The sequence below is a fragment of the Syngnathoides biaculeatus genome, chromosome 11, assembly GCF_019802595.1.
Source record: "Syngnathoides biaculeatus isolate LvHL_M chromosome 11, ASM1980259v1, whole genome shotgun sequence".
NCBI classification, from domain to species: Eukaryota; Metazoa; Chordata; class Actinopteri; order Syngnathiformes; family Syngnathidae; genus Syngnathoides; species Syngnathoides biaculeatus.
The window spans coordinates 10,334,055-10,359,051 of record NC_084650.1 but is presented as its reverse complement, the minus strand read 5'-3'; the positions used below and the strand labels follow the sequence as shown (position 1 = coordinate 10,359,051).

At 45.3% G+C, this 24,997-nt stretch overlaps 1 protein-coding gene across 11 annotated transcripts in view; it reads right to left on the bottom strand.

The window, feature by feature from the left end:
- spock1 (SPARC (osteonectin), cwcv and kazal like domains proteoglycan 1) overlaps nt 1-24,997 on the bottom strand; it is a 120,297-nt gene that overhangs the window by 87,852 nt on the left and 7,448 nt on the right. For 2 of the 11 annotated variants that reach the window (XM_061835069.1, XM_061835063.1), the window contains exons 2-3: nt 8,446-8,495; nt 1,156-1,288 (exon numbers count right to left, since the gene is read on the bottom strand). In XM_061835069.1, the coding sequence (XP_061691053.1) occupies nt 1,156-1,239 (84 nt within the window). In that variant the 5' untranslated portion in view covers nt 1,240-1,288; nt 8,446-8,495. The other 9 variants (XM_061835068.1, XM_061835066.1, XM_061835067.1 and 6 more) reach the window with 9 other exon arrangements.

Below are 24,997 nucleotides of genomic sequence, written 5' to 3'. Positions count from 1 at the left end.
CGGGAAGAACTGAGGACTGAAAGTTTGATGAAGGCTGTGATTGTTCTCCGGCTTCGTCCTGATTAAAGGGACAAATGTACAGACTTGTCATCCAAAAAATGTTTTTCTGACCTTCTGTTTTGAACATGGATTGTGCGCTACCTGACTCAGACCACTCCTGGAAAATGTGTGGTTGTGTCTATTTGTGCGTAATTGCGAATGCGACTCTGCACCCCTCCCCCATCGATTTGAGTGGCAGCAACCCGGAGACGGAAGTATTGATCACACGCCCGCAAGACGTCGATTCAGACCCCCAACAGGTTGATGAGTTAATTGGCAAACTTGAAGTTTTTTTCGTGTACTATTGGAAACATTTTCTTTTTTTTTTTGGTGAAACTGTGCCTTGCGATAGAGCTCGTGCACCTACGTCATCAAATCACGTCACTGGCCGGAAGTGCCGGTCAAACAAAGCCTTCGTCACTGTTAAGTCGGGTGGGGACGACATGAAAATGTCTTCTAGCACGACGCCCAGAGTCTTATCCGATACCGTTACACATTTAGAAGGTGAAATTAAACGAAGGTACGTGGAAAAATTGGATAAACTCGGCATAGAGGGCCCAGATTTCATGCCGAAGTCGATGTTTTTGCCGATAAGAAAGTGGATTGTGAACCCGCTTCCCGCTTGTCTTAGACAACTGGATTTACACGTATCTGGTGAGCAAGTCGTCGAGATTTTCACGGAAGAGTTTGAAAGGGTATAAAAATCTGGACGCACACAAAGACTTTGTTGCTGCATCTGTTCTCAATCAAGAATAAATCCCACATAGCGACGGTTTCGACGGCTCGTGAACGAGGAAGCGTGTTCGGCCACACGTTAACCTTTGCCGGAATCCATCGATCCTTTCAGCTAGTATTCAATACAGATACCAATATTTTCATAAATAACCCCTGGTTTTACACAAACTCGCATTCATTGACTATGATTGGGGACCAAAAAAAAAGGACGGAGTCGTCTCCACGGAAACGTACACGGAAGCGATTGCAGCTAAATGTTAACCTCTCTGCTGCGACAGACGGTTTATTTTCTTTTTTTAAAATATGCATTGTTCTCAAATGAGCCAATTTGGCATTATAAATACTTCTTGGTAATTTGAGATTGAGAAGAAGAATTCCTACCTGAAATGAAGCGATCGGTACACAGGCGTGTGTGTATTTTGGTTGGGCGCCATCCATCACGTTCAATTGCCGAAATCCATCCATCTTTTCAGCTGGTATTCCATAGAATGATCTCTTTGGACGTCGGTCTCGTCTGTTGTGACAACCAACAGCACAACAGGTCTCGGGTATTGTAAATATTCTCCTCCGGTTCAATCTCGAGCAGCTCTTTCTGACCGGCAATATGGCGGCGTGAAAACTGTGACGTCACGAGGACGAGCTCTTTCGGCTGGTGACGAGTTCAGGGGGTGCCAAGCCTCTCACCCGAAGCCCCCCCCCCCCCCCCCCAGCACGCTCGGGACCCAAGTGAGGCAAAGCTGCACAGAAAATGGAGGGATGGAAATGTCAAATTGGATTTTAATTATTTTGCTTTTTGACATATTTTTTTCAATATTCGATAGAGCTGATCTATCATCTAAAATATATATCATAGATCATGTGTAATCTGTGTATATAGCTGGATGGATGGAATAGATAGAGTGAGAGAGAGAGCGATAATGTATATAACGTATATCGTGTATTGACTCCTTTTCCCTCGTCTCTTTGGATATGGAAATTGTAGCAATTGAGAATTAGCATGTCGGTCGGAAGAGTTCCTCTGCGGGGGAAGTCGGAAGCAATTGAAAGTTGCTATTTGCAGAGGTGCGTTTCAACAGAAGGCCCAGAACGTGCGACCTTTCCACTAAATTGAGTCCACGGTGAAAGGAAAAGCTGGTGTGAGTGCAAAATACGACAAATGGGCGCATTCCCCCCCCCCCCCACACACCCACACACACACACAAAAAAAAACTGAATTCGTGAAATAACACAATGACACATGCGTACGGACGGAAAAGATCATTTCTGTTAAGCGGCTGGATGAGCGTCATCGAGAAGTCGAGGTTTGAAACAATCGGTCATATTTCGGAAATTGGATGGAATGAGAGACAAAAATATGGATTGGCCTTGGCGTGTTTCAAGCAATTGAGGCAATACCAGCAGCGTCGAGAGAGAGAGAGAAAAAGCGAACGAGCGAAGAAAGCAGCATCGGGTTTAAGCTGCCGACGCCTGCCAAGTCCAGATATCCGGACCGAGCGCGACAGAAGCCTTCGCTGTGGCCTCCTCGCAGATGCGCACGTGAAGAAAACAAAAAGCTCGACGTCTCGGCTCGGCGCTTCTCACGATTCTTTCCCGCCGTCGTCTGCGTTTACTTCCACCTGACAAACTTTCATGTTTCAGCGCAGCATCACCGAGTGCTGGTGGCGATTGTGTGTTTGTTCCGTTTCTCGTTGTCACATTTCAGGAAAAAAAACAACAAAATTATGTTAGAACATTAGCAAAAGTAATGAGACAGCCGGCCGCTACGGTTACAGTCTGGTGGCAAATGCTTTTGTTGGAGCAGATGAATAAAGCTGGGATGATTATTATGAGAGGGAAAACATTTGCACACGGATAGTGATAGTCTAATAACAATCACATTTTTCCATCCATCCATCCGTTTTCTTAGCTGCTTATCCTCACAAGTGCCGGAGCCTATCCCAGCTGTCGACGGGCAGGAGGCAGAGTACACCCCGAACTGGTCGCCAGCCGATCGCAGCGCACATCGAGACAAAAAAAAAAAAAAACGCACACAATCGCACCTCGGGGCAATTTAGAGTGTCCGATTAACGTTGCATGTTTTGTGGGAGGAAACTGGAGTGCCCGCCCGGAGAAAACACACGCAGGGCCGGGATCCAACCCGGGTCCTCAGAACTATGAGGCCAGCGTGCCGCCAGAATCACATTTTTAATGATTGTAATTTCTTTTATACAGTTAATCAGTCCAAATTGTCACAATTGTTCAACACCACAGAAACCACAAAAAAAGAGTGACGATGAATTCCAGTGACGTACATTGGAATTCTTGTTTTATAAGAAAATGTTGGCTATGAATGCACAAAATACTTCTAAATGTCACAAATGCGGCGACAAGACCGACGCGAGGGGTCGTGCGTACTTCCGTAAAAAACGCCGCCCCTCGTCTTTGTGACGTCCTGTTTTGTGCGCACGTGCGAGGCGGTCGAAGTCGCATTTGTTTTTTGGAATGACTGCATCAAAAGATCAGATTTAATAAGTCATCGGCCGGGATTGGCCACCTCATCTTGTGGTCTGAATGCAGCCACACGTTACGAATGTGGACTGGGCCAGAAAGGACATTAAAGAGAAACAAAAGGCCAGAGTCTGTCCTGTCATTTAAAAAACTGCGCGCAGCGAAAAAAGTCAAGTGATTAACAAAGAGCAGGCGGAAAAAGATTTTTAGGCTTGTGCTCGCTCGGCAAAATGGACAACGGAAAATCGATTCGAGCGCGCGGTCCGTTTCCCGGTAAGACGACGGCGGGAATGAGCTGCGGTGTCCAAAGAGGAAGTCGGGCCTCCCGCCGCAGCCGGATCAATTCATCTGTGCGGAGTGTAAACCAACAGCTCGGTCTGAAAACTAATCAATAGCCGCCCGAGAAAGCGGCGAGGGCCACGCACGCACGCACGCACGCGCAGCTTTGAGGACAGATAAAGGTTATAGCGGGACCCGACCGTAGCAATTAGTTTCCGTCTCACTTCCTTTCACTCTAAATTGGGACGAAATAAGAAATGCAGTCCGGCTGCTCGCCGGACTCACCCGGCTGATGTTTACTGACAAATAATGACTTGATCTGCTGACGGCTAATGAGAAGAGCATCAGGCGTGAGAGAGCCCGCAGACGGGGAGGCTTTAAATCCCGCAGTTCACGCGGCAAGTGAGCAACGAGAGGAAAATCCCGACGCGCGCCGCTGTCTGGATTCCGATTGTTTTGGTTGCCGTCGGCCGCAAAGCTCTAATTTTTGGGGAGGAAATGAATGTTGTCGGAGCCGTTCGTCTTGGGAGCTCCGCATGTCAGTGGTTCCATAGATCACAACATGGCTCCACGCGAAAGTTTTTTTTTTTTTTATAAACTTGAGGAAACAGAGGGAACACGGCAGAAAGCAAATCAACATTCACAGCGAGCAACAGAAACCACACGTGCACAATTAGTTTGTTGTCAATGGCACGCGTGCCTGGTGTCAACCGTCAGGATGAGCAGCAAAACCAACGTGTCGACTAACTCAGAGCCGCTGAAGAACGGAAGAAGTCTTTGACAAGCAAATCAGGCCAAATGCAAGATTTAGTCTCACCAAAGTCCGCTCATATTTCTCCAAACGCATGTACTGAGGCGAGTACTTGGTACTTCATACCCCACAGGAGATTGGGGACTGTGGGTAAGGTGACCTCAGGCTGGGGGACAAAAAAAAAAAAAAAAAAAGAAGGCAGCTCAACTAACCCCAGGCCTACAAGCAACTTTGAGAGACTACAAGAGAACTTTTATATCATCAAAACTCTTCTGTTCATGTTAAATCTGCTTGTTTGTAAATGCAACATCCTAAAATACACATTGATATATTAGTTTGCGCCCCCAGCCCTACAAAATAAAGACAACAACTATCATGCTGTGGTGATTCTACAACAACAAAAAAGAAAAATGGCTCCCCTTCCCATTGCCGTAATTCCCGGCCTACAGAGCGCACCTGGTTATAAGCCTCATTTGGTACATACATACGCCGCAGCTGTGTAAAAGGCACAAGTACCCACATTGAAACCCAAACAAGATATTGACAAAAGACACGCCAGCGGTAACCCTAACACGGCTGGTTAAAATAAAACTCACCGGTAAATATCACGGAGACGCGCCAGTAACACAGCGCTAACAGGGCCTGTAAAAGTCCCTTCCTCGCCACATGTATTCCCCGGTCTCATTCTTGCCTCTCCCGCTCGAGTACCCCCTTGCGGCCGTGAGGGGGAAAAAAAATGCACAAATTAGCCATATCACCGCATAAATTGCAGGGTTGAAAGCGTGTGAAAAAAGTCACGGCTTGTCGCCCGGAAATGACGCTACATTGCAGTGGCAGCGCCAGGGCGATCTTTTCAATCTTGTTATGAAGCCGCCAACACGCGACCTTCACGACATTTAGAACACTTAGAATCCAGCCAGGATCAAATATGGAGAAGGAATACGTGAGTTGTGCGACGAGAGCAAGGATTTTAAATGACCTCCGCGGAAGTCGGGACGGAGGAACGTATTCATCCTGTCGTCACGTCAGTCTCGTAACCTTACACGTAACCATGGAAACTGATAACGATAAGCAACAACGCCGTAAAGGCTTCAAGCCTTTACAAGAAGAAGTTGCAACGACAGGGGGGGGGGGGAGCCCATAATGCTGGCAAGAATTTAATACGACATGCAATACGTGAACAGATTCCAAAAAAGAGAAAGAGAAAAAGGTGACATGTTGAGTTGTTCTTCAAATGTCTGCACAGCCCGCTTCAAATGTCACTTCTCAGACGTAAAATCCAGTTAAGGCAAGGGAAATCATTTCAAAACTTTTCCCACAATTATTTGGACTTGTACGGCTCAGTTGAAGGAAGTAATCTTCTTATGTGTTATTGCAGTATATCGAAACTGAGGTTGAACGTTTTTTGCCACCAGTTCCCAAAATGTGCTTTGTCGCACACACAACATTGAAAACGAAATTACGGCTACGGCGAAACATCTTGAGCTGCATTGGAGCTTATTTATTTAGTTTATTGTAAATTGGAACGAGGGCCTCCGTTAATCAGGAAGGAATTACGAACAAAGCAAAAGGGGTTAATTCAAAAAAAAAAAACAAAAAAAAAACAGGAAAAGCCTCCTAAAATATCCGAACTTTCTTTTGGGTTAATCAAAGACACTTAATGTGGCTGCCGATGTTTGCTGAATTTCGTTGAAGAGAAGTTTGAATAAGACTTTAGGCACCCTGAACTGGCACAACTTGAAATTGGGGATTTGAACAGGGGTGTGTAGACATTTAGTCCACAAGATGCAGGGATGTTGCTGAGCTGTCAAATGTCCTTGTTAAGGTTCCAAAAGAAAAAAAATAAAAAAAAATCGCATCAGCGTGCGGGTCTGTGCTTTATTTGGGAGATTCTGACGTCCCCTTCCGTTTATTTACAAGTCAGCCATCTCCGATTATCTTCACGCTGATGGCCGCGGCCGGCAAATATTGCGGCCAAATCGCTCCTCGTTCATCAGGCGGCAGCAGAAGCCGGCGTCGGACAGATTCCCGCGAAAGAGCCGAGCACGACTCGAGAGATTTGAGCGTAGATGACGCGCAAGTCCGTTGTGGCGCCGTTCCAACCTTCCGTCGGGATGCTTCACTCTTAAATACGAACAAAATCCACAAAAGGAATCATTTCAACCTTTTTGTAAAGAAAACAAAAATGAAATCTGTCTCTTAAAACGCATTCACCGTCCTCCGTGTTAAGACGGCTATTTGAATCGGAGAGGCGTCAATGGCAGTGAACGGGTCGCTAAAACTCCTCCGCGGCGGTCTTAGTTCACGTCGACTGACTTGCGTTGTCTTTGGGATTTTGGGTATTTCTCATCTGCACTTGTTTGTCTGTCCTCCTGAATGTGACCCAAGAATTGATGCCAGTGCAAAACCTTGAAGGACGTCGCAAAGGTTGGCGGCAATTTTACACCAATGCAAGTACGTAGAAGCTTGAAGGATTCGTTCAAAGGCTGCCGTCCAATCGGCTTGGGACTTTGCCGTCTTTGTTTCGCCATTCTGGGACACAACGGTTGTAAAAAAAAAAAAAAAATAAACAAACAAAGAAAGAAATAAAACATTACCCACACCCATCTGCACTCCAATCTGGGTAAAATGTCTCTGCCCAGATTGTGCTATTATTATTATCATCATTATCTCCAGAGAGTTAACAGTTACTGCCTGACAATAGGAGGAGAACTTTGCCTCCATGAAAATTTGGTGGAAGTGTGAATTTCTGCCATCATTCATCGACTTTACATTCCTCTAAAATTGACCGCATTGAGAAGAAAATCCATTATTATATAAACAAGATGGCTGGGTTGGCCCATTGGGAAAAAAAAAAAAAAAGTGATGGGCAGAGTCAGGGGAGAGAAAAAAAAAAAAAAGAAGCAATCAATCAATCAATGAGCCTCATCAATATCAGTTCCGATATGGTCCAAGTATTGATGAGGCCTAACCTGACCAGTCTCAGTGAGCATGTCTGACTCATTTCTGCTTGGACTTGCTTACCGATAAATAGTTGAGGGTTAGAGTCCTTTGGATCTAGTTCGGGATCTGCAACATTAAAGAGCTCAAAGGCGACTGGACGTTGACACTACAGATCAGTTCCAATTTTTTTTTTTTTTTTGTTTGTTTGTTTTTTTTTGGGGGGGGGCGGTTACCTCACGTGACATGTATCTGATTTTTTTTCCACACCAACGTAAACACCACAATTCCAAATCTGACCCGCTTTCCAATCCAATGCGACGGCAGCTCAGCTCAGACAGGTCATCAAAATGCAACAAAGGTCACAATTGTGCAACAAAACAGACCTGCGAAGACCAAAAGCAACACAAAAGAGCAGAAAACATTCTCCAAAAACGTCAAATTTGGCGTCAAACCCTTCATGGACGCAGGGGACATGTCCCCCACATCCCCATATTCAGGAAAATCTCACATTCGGTCCCCTCCCCTTCGGCCATGTGAGGCTGCATAAATATGGAATAAAAAAAAACATCAATCATGTCACTAATCAATCAACATGGACAAATCCTTCGTCATTCAAGCCCCGCCGTGTATAACCAACAGCCTCACAAACAAAATGCTTCGCGGGCTTCCTCTGCACCCAACAACGGACTCGCCAATCGTTCATTTCCTCCTGTGGGTTTTTCACATCTTCCTGGCACTCCCCCCCCCCCCCCCCAAAAAAAAACTGTCGTCTTCTGCTCTGAAGTGCCGACACTGAAGTGTATTTACAAGAGACAAACGCACTTTCAAACATCGATCGTGCGGACGAGCGCGCCACACAGGTTGGTCGCTGTGAGAGTTTTAGCACGCTGTCTTTTTCCCCCAGTTATCGGCAGCAAACGTTTATTGACTGCTTGAAAGAAATGTAAAAGCCGCACTTTAATATGACAGAGTAACTAAGAGCGCTATAGAGTTTGTTTTGGGGTTTTTTTTGCTTCAATTCAATGGACATTGTTCCACTTCTTCTGGTGCGTGCACGTTGCCCACTGGGTGGTCTCAGCACTAATACCACCCCTTTCTTTGCAGAGGACAAAGAAGATATGCCTTGAAATGTTGTTGCACTGTCCACACGACACGTCGCCTCTGTGAGGTTCGACATCCAAGTGAACTAATACAGAAAACTGCTCACTTACACGTGACGATCTTTTCTTGTTTCATGGAGGTCTTTTGTGCTGATATCACGCTGAAAAGACAGAAAAACATATTTAACCACAATGCGTAAAACAAAAGTAGCTGCCCTATGCAGCAGCAGCACACATGCATGAGTTATGTTTAGTGAGAATAATCACAATTTTCCACATTCAAACAAAAACGCCGTGGACCTCAAACTCGTGCTTGTAAATATTCTGTACTAATACTTGATGTTACAAGGCTGAAACCTTTAAAGCTGAATTAAAAAAAAAAAAAAAAACGGTAAATAGCTAAACTTCGTCTAACGAAAGCACGCGTCAAAGATCCTCTACACATGAAAGATGCTCCTCCACTACATTAGTGGCAGAACAAATGAGGTGTCGATGATTTGACGTCTCGCTCTGCTCATTTTACGCCAAACGCTTTAACAGTTTGGGCCATGAAATGAAGACATTTATTCCCAAGTATGAACTTGAAACTTTTGAACTCCAAATTTGGACTTTATTAAACATGGACGACAGGGCAGTTATATTATCTCTCTCCCGTACACGTGTTGCAAAATTCTTTTGCTTGAAATCCTGGTGGCACAAATTCACTTCCAAGGAAGGGTCCTTATGCTGCAAGCACCTGCGAGTCTCTCCATCGCGTTTCCCATGAAGCATTCGTGTTAAGATTGCAGTCTGCGGGAGGACGACGACGACGGATGCACACTCGGCCAATAAAGTTGATTCTCATTCTGAGGTTGGACTTTGCAGCTGTACTGCATCCCAAAGGGGATTTTGCCATTTGAGCTGCTGTTGACATAAAAATCTTACGGAGGCCTTCTGCATGATAAGGCGACGCAGCCCGCTCGGGTTCTTTTTTTGTTCCCACTGCAGATTGTGGATACGGAGAACCAATCGTACCTCGTTAGCGCTGCATTCCAATCGCCAGCTTTAGATTTTCGGCATCACGGAGATTGCGTGACATTTTGGAGACACCTTTTTGTTGTTTGTGTCTTCAAATGTCGTTTCCTGTGTTTATTCTTCTCCATCTTGTTTGAGTGAGAAAGTACAAACGGCGGATTTGCTCGGGTTTGAGTCGGCTGACGGCGCAGACGTTTTCTTCTACATGCTTTGCGAGGTTTTGCACTTTGATAGCTGCAGCAAACGTGTCTAGAAAAAAAAAAAAAAAAAAAAAAAAAAAAGACAGTACCTGAGTTTTGTGTATAATTGGATTGATTTTCATCCCGGACTGTTGATAACTATCCCCCCCACCGATATGCACCTCTTTACTCGCTTAACCTTGTAGCTTTTTAGCTTCCGCCCTCCCGTAAGATCAAATCTTTCTTGCAATGTGCCCATCGCCACTGGCAATACGACAGAGACATTAAGCTGTGAAAAAAAAATGAGCCTTTGCAACTGTACGAGTGTGTGTGTGTGTCTGTGCACAAGCGTGTTGCTGACACGCTACAAAGTGCAGCCATGTGTAGCGCTCACATTTGCCGTGGGAGGAAATTGCACACACACAATCGTGCGGCACCTGAGTGCGTTGCCGCCTGCACATGCGCGCCAATGTGACCAGACCGGACCACCAGTTCTTCGAGAGAGTCTAGACAGTCTCGAGACTGGAGTCACGATCTACAGCATTCCAGTCCCGGCATAGAGTTGAAGTGACAAACATTTGTCGCTGCACACTTCAAGGTCACAGTTTTCAGATTCTTGAATAAACGTGAGTTGAAAAAAAAATGCCTGAAAGTATTCATTCGGGTACTAAAACATCGCTGCGTTCAATAAATTTGTCAAAGTGGCATTTCTGATGCTTACCTTCTTTAATAGTTAGCTTGCAAAATGACAGTTTATGACATATTAAGTGACATTTTCACTGCTGTAAGAAGAGGAAGTTTGGATCTTGTTGTGTTTGAAGGAAATAAATAAATGAACCACCGCACTCGAGGAAGAACAACCAAGCAGAGCCTGACGAAGGAGGTCTCAATGATTTGCTGTGCATTTGCGGGCACCCCCCCCCCACCCCTTCAGCAGCCTCAAGCGAACACATTAACTCGGGTTTCAGGAGCTTTGTTAACTATTTTGGCATATCGACCCTCTGCAAAAAAAAAAAAAAAATCCCTTGTTTGCTAACAACTTGCCAAAACTAGCAACCAGAGGGATCGCTTGCAAGTGATGTGGAATCATCAACATTTCTGCCGCATCGGTGCGCTAATCCCGTCTCTTTGAGTTTTAATTCATTGTAAGTTCCATGAGATAAAAGTCCAACCCAAAAACATTTCACGTCACGAGCAACGTTCCAGGCGTGGCTAACGTCAGCTCGTTTACACCGCTAATGCTAGCTTACGGTTGCCAGCGCTGCGATTTCATTGAAGCTGGAAATATATTCTCTAATCTTCACGACTGAGAATGGCATGCGATTTTGAGCAACACATCAGCGACAGTGGCGTGACTTCGTTGGGGGGGGGGGTCACTGGTCAAGTGAGGCTACATTGAAATCTTACCAGCAGTTTAACATTCCATATTTCCCCCCCCCCTTCACTTTTTCTGTTTGTGCCACGAAGCTGCCACTACCGAGAGAAAACATCGTAAGCAATGAAGAGGTCAGCGCCAAGATTCAAACCCAGATCCTTAAAGACCACGGTTCTGGTACTGAGGAAGACCCAAATGCAGAAAGGAATGTTCAATAGCGGGTAGGCTGATGAGGTCTTCATTACAGGCAAGTGCAAGGAGGTTCTGTGGGGGGGGGGGGCAGAGAGTCCCGGCGAGGTGCGAGGTGATCCCTAACCCTCCGTTTGCAGAGTTCCGGTGGGTCCTGGTTCGGGTTCGAGGCGGGAGGCCGGCTGGGGACCACACAAATAAAGAGGCGACCGTGGAAAACGGACGCATGCGTGGAACAGAGCTTACCGATTCGAGAGTCACGCAAGAACGGCTGCTGGATTCAAGCTACCCTCGGTTGTTAAGCAAGGCAGCAGTGAGTCCAACCCTACGCCTGCAATGAGACACACACACATCCGCGGAGCTCAGCAGACCCGAAACTGGATGCTCGTAATCAGAATCATTGCAAGTCGTGAATATTTCCTGGCATTTCATTCTTGTGTTATGTTTATTGTCTTTATGAGCTTTTTAATAGAGAAAGTGGAGGGCTGGCTGGTGGCCTCGCTATAAAAATCCCGGTCGGGGGGGTTGACAAAGAGGACAAACCGTGTACAAAGAGCGCAATCAAAGTGGAACCTCATCAAAGAATCAAGCAGAGTGATGAAATATGTGTCTTGTGTTTTCATCCATTTCTTTTTCTTCTTGTCCCGTATTTTATGTTCTCGTTCTGCGGCCTTGCATCCTTTGTCTGCTTTTTTTTTTTTATCTGCTTCATCTTTTCACTTTATGACTGAATCTTTTCTACGTTCACATCACAGGTCAATTTTGATTTTTTTTTTCATTGTCATTGTGAGCGGTACAAATTCCTTTTTTTTTCCCCCCCCTTTTCTTTCAAATTTGGCCTTGGCCTCCTCCGTACGTGGACACAAATCATATCTGTATTCGATACGACCGCGGTCTGGATGCTGAGGTGCCGCTCGTCCGACCCGCACGCCATCAGAAGTCGCAAACTGACAATTGTTTGTCTGAACTAAAAAGCCATTGCGGGCAAAAGGAGCAGAAAACAGTCCTTGGTGAAAAGAGAGATGCTTCACAGCCGGTAAATATTTGAGAGGTCTGCAGCGTTGCGCTCAAGAGCACATTAATCGGAAAACCGCAGGAGCTCACGAGACCGGCACGAGATCAAAACCTTTGGGAGTCCACACCGAGTAAATACTAAAATCCGAGACAGCTCGAGACCAAGATGAAACCAAGACCCTGCCAAGGGTCCACTTTAAAAAAAAAAAAAAAAAAAAACCACGACAATGAGAAAACGATCCCTAGAAAAAAAAAAAAAAAAATCTCCAAAATGGATTCACTGGCGTTCCTCGCGGTTAACGTTAGCTTAGCTGCGTTTGTTTTCATTTGCGATTCCGCCTCAAGTTGGACTTGAGTGATTCGAAGTCTTGAGCAGAGCGCAGAATGCCTTCTTCTGCTGCGCACCGTTTTACATTTCAAGTTTTTGCGCTCGAGGAAGCCGCGTTTGATTTCTGTTCCGTTCTCTTCCGGTTGACTTTTGTGCTTTTCACTTCCACTTGTGTGCGGGAGGTCACGACCAAATGTGGAATTTGCATGTTGTCCCCGTGCCTGCGTGGCTTTTCTCTGGGTACTCCGGTTTCCTCCCAGATCCCAAAAACTTGCAAAATTCATTGCAGTGTCTAAAATTGCCCCCCGATTGGCTGGCGACCAGTTGAGGGTGTACCCCGCCTCCTGCCCGTTGACAGCTGTGATTGGCTCTGGCACTGCCGCGCCCCTCGTGAGGATAGGCGGCTCAGAAAACGGATGGATGTTATTCCTTCCACAATATCGGGAGCAACATTTTGTTGCACCGGGTACAAGAAAGGCAAGCTTGACGAAATTTGCGTTGAAAACATAAATAAATAAATAATCCGCCTGGTTGTGTTTTGATGTCGGTTTTTTTGTTGTTGTTATTTTTGCAGAAGGCAGCAGAAATATTCTGCTTCTTTGTGTCTTATGATATTTTTTTCATTATTTTTAATTCCGCTTTATGAAGGTGGCCTCATTTTATTGCTGCTTGCACCTTCCGGGAAGCATTTTTTTTTTTTTTCCTCTCTGTCGGGTAGCAGTGATTTTAAGAGCGAGAGAAATATGGATCTTCGGCTGAACTCAAATCACATTCCATATTGCTATTCAACCTGCACAGTTTGTGTTACGGATGCTGGGAAAACTTCAGCAAAAAGTAAACAAGTGCGACTTACCGCGTACGTCTAAGTATGCCGCCTTTCCCCCCCTTTCGAAAAAAAAAAAAAACCAACTTTTTCTGGGTCACAGGTAGGAGTGAGCGGAAAAAGTAGACAAATGAGAAATGTCTTTATTTGGGACGGAACTTCTCGGACATTTCAACCCAAATGGAATGATTGACGTCGCCCTGGAAATGTGTCCAAATCGGTGTTTTGTTGGGTTCCGAGAGAAAAGATCGACCATAAAGATATGCAAATAAGGAGGCCAAAAAAAAAAAAAAAGTGGAGAGTTCTTCTCCTCACATTTGAAAAGGTGAATTGAAGACTTTAAAATTGGGGGTCAGCAACATGGCCAAGGGGGAGCCCCCAAAGACCACGTGAGAAGTCGTTTCTAAAAATGGGGCATTGTGATTTCCTCGGAATGCTTTGGAGTGGATTATTTGCAGACATTCACTGGACTTACACATCCATCCATTTTCTTAACCGCTTATCCTCACAAGGGTCATGGGACTTGCCGGAGCCTATGGCAGCTGTCAAGGGGCAGGAGGCGGGGCACACCCCGAACTGGTCGCCAGCCAATCGCAGGGCACATCGAGACAAACGGCCGCACTCGCAATCACACCTTGAGGCAATTTAGTGTCTCCAATTAATCTTGCATGTTTTGGGAATGTGGGAGGAAACCAGAGTACCCGGAGAAAAGCCACGCAGGCACGGGGGAGAACACGGGCTGGTCCAGGATCGAACCCGGGACCTCAGAACTGCGAGGCCAATGCTAAATGGAAATCATGCCCAATGAGAAAGGACAACAGCAACGACAAACAAACAGTTGATCCACATGAGGAAAGGTCCGTCGATTGAGCGAGAAGGACGCGTGGCTATCTTTTGTCTTCCCTCCGTCAATGTGCTCCTAATTGAGAAGTTGGCGCATCCCCGAGGTGGTCGTCGCCGTCACGGAGCCCCACGTCATCCCGACGGTGCATTTGCTGCCAATCCCCCACACCACTCGACTCGCCTTTTCTTTCTGGTCTTTTGTCTCATCTCGTGCGCCCCTACCTCGTTTGGGCCTCCTCTGTGCAAATAAATGTATGCATTCAATTACGCCGCCGACGCCAACGCTGCTGCTTCATCAGCTCGAGTTTCCTCAACACGAAACGAACAAACAATGAGGATGTCAGCTGTTTGTTTGGTTTTTTTTTTCTCGGGGGGGGGGGGGGGTGGTTCTATTTGGCTGCACGAATATTCCAGTTACTGTAAACTCTCATTGATGCGTTCCGCTCGTCACGACGCGCGTTTGACGATCTTAGCGTGGGCAAACGAGACGAAACCCTTGTGAGATTCGCGTTGCGCTGCACACTTCGAAGAGCCGCTTCAGGTATTCCGCAAGGCTCCTCGCCCGGTCCAAACTAATTACTTTTGATAGTATTGACGCGACTCCTGTTTTCCTTCTACTTATTTATTGTTGGAAAGCTATTCCTGAAACCTGCCCGTGTTCGTGTTGTTATGCTACCAGGCCAGCAAAAAAAAAAAAAAAAAAAAAAGACATAAATAAATAAATGAGTAGCCTATTTAGCATTAGCGGCGTGTTTATAAGAAGGAGATGCCGCCCGCCATCCGCAAAGCCCGAGACGCGAATGCTCGATAGAATCCAGATGAGCGTCTCCATCCTCCCCTTCTCTCGCTCGGCACCTGCTCTTCTTATTCTTATTCTCTCTTCTTGCAAATATATCTCCTCTCTTTGACAACACGTTGTTGTTACAGTGTAGTGACAATATGGGACCTTGACATACAAGTTTAATTCCGTGACCAAGGTTCAAACGAAATGTACTCATGTTACAAATGAATATTCTCCACTGAAACGATTTGAAATACCATTAATCCACCCCCCCAAATAAACATGACTTATTTTCTATTTCATTTGAGCTGCGGCATATCACTTGTAACTAATATTTGATCTGACAACATAAAGCAAAAAAAAAAAAAAAAATTATATATATATATATATATATATATATATATATATATATATATATATATATATATATATATATAATATATATATTATATATATATATATATATGACCACGCAACTGGAAAACCATTGGCTGGCAGTTGTAAGTCAAGTTAACCGAGTAGTAAAACCCTAACCGAAAGAAGGATTATGTCCCCCCCCCCAACTATTATTATTTTTTTTTAATAGCTCTATGCACACCTAGCTGCTATTTTGAACCCACAAAGCGCTCATCCTTTGCACTTGTGCAGTCTATTTTTCACAACAAATCGGGTCTTTGGGAAACGCATGAAGAATGAATCCATCCTCCCGAGCGTTCGAACAATATCCAGCAATACAGCGAGCCGGCATTTCGGCGAACGCGAAGGAACAAAGAGCTACTGTACCTTCTCGCAGGTAAAACTGGTACAGAGCACACAAACTCGCCCGAGTGGACGTCTGCAAATAACGTCACTTTCGGCTTCTTCTCCATAACGAATCGCTCAAGAGGATTTTCACGTCGGGAGTTACAAAAAGCCATATGTCAAAAATCAACGGATGGGTCCATTCCGGCTTAAAAACATACTAAAAATCCGGATTTTGATGTCAGTGGGGCTGTAAGCGCAAATTTGAAGGACAAAATGGAAGTACTCTCTAAAAGCGGGTTATCAAAACATTTTTATTGATCGTTTCGTCCTGCGCCGCATTTTTAACAGTCGAGCAGAGGAATGCTGAGAATCTCGTGGATCAATGAGTTGCGGGGGGGGGGGGCTTTTGGATACTTTCAAGTCGGGTTTATTTACGAAGCCCTTCATCACAAAAGCGCCTCACAGGCCCAAAGTTGATTAAAATCAGCGAATCTTCTGGTCCCATCTGGCCAAGGGAAAACCCGGTTGGAGAAAAGAAGGAAAAACAAGCCCCAAATCCAGATGTCAGCGAGTGAGGCAGGACCAGACAACGTCTGTACGACGTACGCTTGAACCAAAATACTCTCATCTACAAAAAGAACAAAACAAAACAAAAGTCGGTTCGGTACTTCAAATTCACATTGCAGTCAGCCCACGAAGACTGAAACATGATCAGGTTTTGCTTTGCTCGCGCGTTTGTTTGCCTCCAACAGTTGTGGTCAAGATCAGCGCACAAGGGAAACTTTCCGACACAGTCCGGAATTGAGATGGCACGACGGGCAGTTCTGAGGTCAGCCCGGGTCGGATCTGGCAGACTGAGCGCAAACCCGCGGGTGCTTAAACCAGACATTTGCTCCACTCCAATCGCTTCACGCAAACGGCGATTTCTCTGCCGGCGGAGGATTTACATCATTTCTGAAGGGTTGAAGAATGGCAATTTTTGCGCCCGAGGCCGAGAGCCGATCGGCCATCCGAGGGACGCGGCCTCGCCGAGACTGCGCTCGAGGAGATGAGGTCGGATTTCAAACGCATTGCGAGATCTGGCGCGTTATTAAAAGCACATTTATGCTAAAATTCGGATTAAACCGCAGTTCTTGGAGAAATTGCCCCTAACCTTAACCTCGACCTCCTTCCATTACGTCCTGCAAAATGATGATAACTACAATTTAGTCCGTGTATTTTATCAGCATTTGGGAAACTTTTGAACCTTCATTCTGGTTACTTCAGAGCATTGGGCCTGCGTTTGGGCTTTTTGCCCCCCCCCCCTCCTCCTCTCACGTAAATTATCAAGTGAAAGGAGTCAAAAGGAAGGATTAAATAGAAGTCGGTGTTTCATTATCACAGCTGGTCCAGAAGAGCTCACGCTGGCACCGAGAAGCAAACACTTTGAATGAAATGGGGAAAAGAAAAAAAGAAAAATACGTCGCAATAGGCAACGCTCGCAAGGTAAAGAAAGCAAAGAAAGTCGCGGTTGGCCGACGAGTTGCAGTTTGAAGTCTTCAAAAGAGACACATCTTGTTAAAAAAAAAAAAAAAAAAAAAACCCAACAACATTACAACGCACAACAACACGGAGTTTGCGCAAATATCCTGCGACTGGGGAACATATTGCAGAAAGAAACGCAAAATGATCAAATGCAGCATGTTTACGGAAATGTTTGCCGGTGATCTTTTCTCCTCTCAGCATGATTTAAAATGTCAGGAATTACTTCTACTGTTATGCGTGTGTAGGCAGGGAAAGAATTCACGTCTTTGGAGAAAAATTGATGATAAACTTTAAGTGTGGGGGGGGGGGGGGGGAAGTCACTTCTTGATGAGGGGAACCAGATTTGACAAGGTGCGGCGTCGATGCGCCCGCATGAGAGAAATCAAAGCAATGGCGGGAACAAGGCAAGAGGACAACTTTGCTAAAGTGCAATTTATCACGGCGGCGCTGCGGAAACAAAGCGTGACATTGCCGGCGCTCCGCGACATTATTTTCCTCTCTCACTCCGAGCGGGTCACTTTTCGCTCCATTTCAGTTTAATGCCGCCACCGTCCTCAGGAGTGTAAAATAACAAGTGAGCGCCGTCCGCTAAATAGCTGCGCTGGCGCATAAATATAAAAAGCGGGGAGGAATTAGGACGGGAAATCACTTTTGCTCAAGCGGCCAGTCGGGCATTAAAAGCGCTTCCAGCTTGTCGTTTTCTCAGTTGCTCGTGGAGGGTCGACAAAAACACGTGATGTTACTTCTCTGCTCCGTTATCGTCACCTTGATTTCCTTTTTCCACGATTTTATTGTTCAAAGGTCTTCAACGGTGACCTGATGGCAACTTTGAGTTTTTGCCGATTGCCGATTTTCAGGTGAGTTTTTCGATTCTTCTGTTCTTACCCTTCCCTGTTCCGGTCGCGGTTCTTGCTCCTAACAAAGAGAGTTCATCCGAGAAATTTCAAATATTGTTTTTATAGCCTAGCCCCTGTGTCACAGGTGCCAAACTCAGGGCCCGGGGGGCCAGATCCAGCCTGCTGCATGATTTTGTCTGGCCCATATCAACTTCTATGATTTGTATTAAAATCTGTTCCAAAATTTCAAAATTGTCATGTCACAAATGATAACGTTGAGCTATTGCAAGGATTCCTGTGTGCCCAAACACCAGCCATAGTTCCAAAACCCGTTACCTTTGATTTCTGATTTTCCAAAACTAGCTCAAATTCCACGTGTAAATATGATGAGTCGAAAGATTTTCATGGTTTCACAGTCATAACGGCCCTCTTGGGGAAATCGTAACTCCAACAGAAATGAGTTTGATCCGGGTGCCCTACGTACTCAATGCAGAGAAAGCAAATCTCATTTGAGGTTGAAAACAAAAGTTTCACCAGTTCCAATCAAGATGACGGTCGCATCTTTTGAGAAGACCAACAAAACCAAAGAAAACGGCTTGAGGGTTTAAGTGTACCCAGTGAGACCAGGCGCTCCGGTGAGCCAAAGTGGCAAAAATCTCAAGGCTTTTTCTGCCGCTCTGTGCTTGAACGGCGGCAGGCAAGCCTGACAAAGTCATCACGTCTGCCGAGAAGAAAATGGCAGTTGTGATGGGGGGGGGGGGGGCATGTCAACTCCCCTGCCAGCATGGCCCGTTTTGACCTTTGAGGGCAATTATGCAGCCATTCTCTTGAATTCCCGTCACAGTATGCGTCTTCTCGGCTGGGGGTGGAAGTTCTCTGCGCGTCCATCGTGCCGACGTCACAGATTCGCGCAGCAAAATGTTTCCAGCGGTCAACTATCGCTTTGCTTTGCGTCCGCCGTCCCTGCTGGCGACGCGTTCGTCTGCGGCTTATCAACGTTTCATTACTTCGGCGTGGGCCACTGAGGACCGTGTGGTTGCTCTGCATGCCCGAAGGAAAAGAAATCCAATTTGGTGGGAAATATTCTTCCCTCGAGTGCATTTGTCACACTGCACTCTCTCCTGAGTGACACGCCACTCCGCTAAAACGTCTCGCCGAAAATTTGAAAGTTTGCAAAGAAGATGTTAAGAGAAATTGAGCAATGAAGGATTTTTGTAAGGAAACACAGCAAGAGTCCTCACCCGAACCCTAATCCGATAGTCCCAAGACAGCCTGGGGGAACCAACCACAGCGAGAGGTGCCACGGAGATGCCGCCACCAAGTCCACCACCAATCCAGTCCAGGGTCCAATCCATTTCCCTCCCTCATTCACATGTATGACATATATGCATCCATATTGGTGGACAATTCAGTCTGTCCTTTCCCGTCTTCCGTTTGTGGGCTCCTGTCGTTTTTCTTCATTTATTTGTCGATTCCCCCCGTCCCGCGACCAGTTCAGGGCGTCGTCCGCCTTTCGCCGGAAGTTAGCGTGGATAGGCTGCGGCTTTCCCCATAAGCGGCTCGTAAAATGGACGGATGGGCTCTGCTGCTCCGACCCTCCCAAATATATTCGCCAAACATCGCCGGCAGAATGCGGGAAAGCCAACAGAGGGTGTCGGCATTGTGTACCCAACTCAAATTTATGGATGCCCATTTTTGCAGCGGCGCGGAATCGACCTTGATGTGTTTCCCCGTCTTGTTTCAACAACGCAGGTTCAGTGCCAATATTAGCCGTCTGCAGGCGCGGCCGCATTATGAAATTCTTTCAATGAGCTGGCAGTCGCTCAAAAGCGGCGAATATGAACAACAGATGGCTTTGCTGCTTTCAACCTTTGACCTTCCGGCAATCAAAGAATTTGTGGTCCCGCCCACGGGGCCTGCGTCCATGACGGACGGCACTCTCCGATTTGGCGAATGTGAGGGGAAGGTCATGAGACATATTTAAATGAATTTGGTGATGTTTTCAGAAACTAAACGCAATTGATCCTGCTTGGTTTCAACGATTCATACGCTTGTGCGTGCAACGATTTCTAAACATCAGCCAACAAAAAAAGCTGCCAACATGATCGACTGATGGCAATCTGATGCGAGCGCAATCATCAATCTTTTGGTTTTTCGAATCTGAGATCCCCCCCCCCCACCGATCCAAATTAGATGTGCATGCAAACCTATCCAACAAAAGTACCGTGAAAATGAATGGCACTTATTGTTTCTTTTGAAAAAGTTGAATTGAAAGAAACCAATTCATAATTATACTCCCGAATCCATATAATTGTCATAATATATATAATTGTTGCCACGTCCAAGTATAAATGGAGACCCAGTGGCAGCGCGCCGTCGTTTCCGCCATTGTACTATATGATTATGCTTCCTCCCCCGTGATCAACAGTAATAGTCTCCGTGTGGCAGAACCCGACCCGGCCGACAAAAAAAAAAAAAAAAAAAAAAAAAAAATGACCTGAGGGATGAAAAGAGACGATTAGTGGGAATTCCCGTAATCCTTATTTCTATTCCAACCAGGAGCCAGTGGGGGGGTGGGGGGGTGGGAACTTCACTTCTCAAAGTTATAAATGCCAACTCTGCTCATGCTTTCTTCTTCTTCTTCTAGTTAGTATGAAGGTTGCAAACGTTTCACTTCGCAGTCTAGAATCTACGTCTATCTAGACTTTGGATATGCATCAGTGATAATGCATCGACTTGGTTTGAATCACTGAGCAGTGGCGTTGAAATGTGTGCCGCACTCATTTTGTTAAAATTACACGTTGGCCTGTTTTACTGCCGCTTCTCTCCCCCCCCCCCACTCAGTCTCCTGCTTCGAAACAGGATAGGGAAACCATCACCGAATCTGAAGCTGTTGCTGTATGGATTCTGCAAAAGATCAACAGGGACTAAATCGGAGGTGGACCAGGACCGGGGGGCGGGGGGTGAGACCAGCACCATAGAGTCTGCTCAATGCTGCCCACTTGCCATCCACCGCTGCCTGGTCGCCGCCATCTGCAGTCGCTTCTTAAGGTTTGGGATTTTGAGTTTTTCCCCTCCCCAGACTAGGGGGGAGGTTAGATTAGAGGATGATGTCAATCTTTGTCATCTTTGGCCCCGGGAAGCTCTTGGAGACTCTGTGATAAAGGGCTTTACAAATAAACTGGACTTGAAAAAGGACACTTTCATTTAAAAAAAAAAAAAAAAAGTGGACTTTGAGGCTGTGGGCAGTTCGCTCATTTCATCCTAGAAAGACGAACTGAGCTTTAATTTAAACAAATAATCGGGAACGCTGCAGCATAGGGCGGATGAGAAAAATACAGCACTTTATGTACGGGCCACAAGTACAGGGATAATCTTGATTTTTGTTTGAATCTTTCATATGAATCATCCGGCAGCAGGTTGTGTCCTGCCTACAACACGAGTTGGATTTCTAACAACAGTTTAAAGATGCGGCTTGTTTTGGCCGCCATTTTGTTGGTGTTTGACTAAATGTGGCTCCTGTCCATACGTCCGAGTTGCTCAGCCATTATTGAATTGGGAAGCGGAACGTTCCGGTGATATGTTTTATCTACCCATGTACATAATTACAGTCGTACACAGTTGAACATATGTTTACAGGTACCATAATATTTTTCTGTGTCATGACATTTTGATCATCCATAAAACAAAATCTCCACTAAAGTCAATATAGTTGAAAAAAATATACTATAAAACATATATCTGTAATAACAGATACTAAACTATCAGTTGCATTGTTTACTTTTCTTCACAATACTAGTTTTTAAAAAGGTTATGCAAACTGTAGTTAGCACATTTTAAAAATGAAATCTCGCAGCCTTGAAGTGAAGTACAAAATACATAAAAAATACAATCTCTTTGGGCAATGAAAGTCTGATTTTCATTACTGTCGCATATTAAAACGTCTCCTGCGGCTTTGTGTTTCCTCAACATCATTTGATATCAACTTTTACGCTTGGGGCTATTTCATTGGCTACGATGACAGCTTCCTGGACAGGGTTGTGCTATTTGGTATTTCATATTTACTTTGTACGACAGAGTTGGACGAGATTCATATTTTATTGCTTCCGGAGTTGTTCAACGCTTTATGTGTGGGGCTTCAAAGTGTTTTGTGCCATAGTAAATAGCAAAAGTAAACGTAAAATGAAATACCTTGTCAAGCAGAGTTTTGTTTGTCATCAGCTTGCTACATAAACGTCACATTTGTCTCTATTTTTGGAAAAATGGCCATCTCAGTGCAAATCTGACCGGCGCCATTGAAAAAAAAAAAAAAAAAAATGAACGAATGGTTGGAAATGTTAGAGAATTCCGTTTATTGCTGGGGATAAGTTGGCAATAGAGAGGAACCAGAGGACCTTCTTCCTCTTTTTGTTGTAGCTTTTGGATATGAAAGTAAATTTGAAATGACAACTTATTACAATCACATAGTAAAAGTCCTCTTCTCCCTCTCCAAGATGAACATGAAAAGTTTTCCAAACACTTGAAAAGTTACGATGACAAAATTCTGCTATCATTTTCAGAAAACAAAAACAAAAACGATTGCTTTGCTCACAGCATGTTACGGTAATTATTACGCACATGAAGCAGTTTGACACAAAACAACTTAACAGTACAAATTTAAAAAGTCAAAATGTTCCACAAAACTATTCAGTCGAAAGTCACTGATAAGTACCGTATTTTATATATATTCTATAAAAGGTACACCTAAAAGTCTTTCATTTTCTAAAAAGCCGACGGTGCGCCTTATATACGGATCAGTATTGAGCCTTTAGTGGAGCTCCATCTAATGGATGCATAACATAAGCCCAGCCTCAACTCTATGCGCCTTATAATGTGGTGCGCCTTATACATGGGGGAAAAAAAAAGTTTTGAAATAGGTGCGTAAAATACGGTCTCCATTTTCTTCTTCATTCCATCACATGAAAATCCACTAGAGCCGAGTCGCAGTACAACGCAAGTACTACACCAAAGGCTCGGCTCCGTACCCTGCACTGTTGCGCATTTCTGACCTTGGAATTGGCTCGCTTAGCCTCAATGTCGATCTGGATTTGGCGGAGCTGCTCCGCCTTTATTTTCCTTCATTTTAAAGGATTTTCCCAGAGCGGATCCCACCACCCCCCTCCCCGCCTCGGCCTTTCCCACCGGCCCAATAAAGCGGAGCGCATTCCTCAAAATGATCGTTTCTCCTTTCTGGCTCCCATGTGACCATCCTCCAGTTCAGTGGAGCGACTCCAGTTCGAGCCCCTCAACTGCCGTCATCGGGCGCTTTCCAATGGTATTTTTTCTTCATGTCGCATTCAAACGTTGGGGCAACGTCTAAATGTTACCGCACAGTTTATCTCGTGGTGCAGCCGTTTTGAGTCTCCAGCTCATTCATCACTTAAAAGCGCGACGTGCATTGTGGCAGACAGCGGCGACAAAGTATCATTAAACGCACGACACAGCAGTAAGTGGGAGAGGTTAGCCGTGTCCCGGGCGCTCGCTTTTATTTTCCATCCTCAGAGAATAAGCCTTAATTCACCGCGCTCGTCAGCGGTGCTCCAATTTTACCGAGCGGGATTAGTGGAGGTGACAGGAAGGGAAGTGATTTGAATTCCAATGGGAGAAAAATAAAATCTCACAAGGGAGAGAAAAGCCAGAGGGCCGCGCCGGGCCGTGTCCTTTCTCGTCACTACCACGTTTACGCAACCTTCGTATTTCCGTTCTGGAAAGAAGAGACAAATTGGATCCCCCAACTGCCAAAACAAAAATCGAACAACGTGCTCACGTCGGAGGAGCGTGAAGCGCTAAAATTGCAATTTGTAGTCGTTCAATTAGCTTTGTCGCACATTCAGCCAACGATTGGAAACGCAGAGTTAGTTTAAGTGCCGTTGGAAGATTTGAGAGACATCAGCAAAGCGCCAGTGACGGCGCTGGGAATTGCGGTTTTTTTTTTGTGTGTTCTTGGTTCCGGAATAAACTTACACCTGCCAACAAATGGGACAGACAAGTAGCGCACTGAGCTAAGTCGCCGCAAGACAAATAAAGTCACTTGGCCCCCCGTGACGTTCTTTTCAGCTCGAGTACTAGAGCGCCACAGCTGAAAGGTTTACTTCTTTTTATTCCCCTGGATGGAGTTGCTTGAAAGCTCCAACCAAACGAAAAAAAAAAAACAAAAGTCCAAATTTGTTCAGTTCACAGATTTTGGCAAATCAATCCTGTCGGTCAATCGACGCTTTTTTTTTTTTCTACAAAATGATTGACCCAATAGAAAGTCTTGAAAAAGCCTCTCTCAATTCAACCCCGGGAGTGCGATTTGTCTGCCAAAGTCAAAATTTGCTGGCAGAAAGTTCATCTCAACTTTTGTCTGTTGTGTAACATTAAATCAGCCGTTGAAGAAAATGGAAATTAATGGCACGAAAACGTCGGAAGGATGCTTAAAGGGGAAGTTACAGTACCTCAAATGTTCTGGAAATGTTTTGTTTGGTCAAATACGCACGGCAAAATCATCATCATTATCCAATAGGGACAAAAATGGTTCAGTATCTAATTCAGAGACGAAATCCCACATCAGGTTTGTACATCTTTGAGTTCAAAATTTGGCCAGTTATGATCAGACCTCATTCAGATTATCGTGTTACATTTTCATGACGACAGAGATTCTCAGAAATCCAGCGAAGGCCCTTTAAGAGGGATTTTGATCCAAAACTCGCTCGACTTGGGTAAATAAATGTCGGTCGGCTGAGCTCGCCTCTGCCAAACGTTTGAATGGAACATTCCTGTCGCAAAGGTTTCCTTTCTGCGCAAAGATAATAAAAGCATTCATCCGAATAATCTCCATGCGGTTAATGATGGCCTCACCTCTCTCGTTTCCCCGCCAAGTCATTTTTTCCCCTCTGATTTGATCAATTAACGGCTTTTAGATAAGCGCAGCATTGTTGCAAGCCGCGAAAACCGCGATCGCAACGGGCCTGCGTGGGCGTTAATTGCAAAAA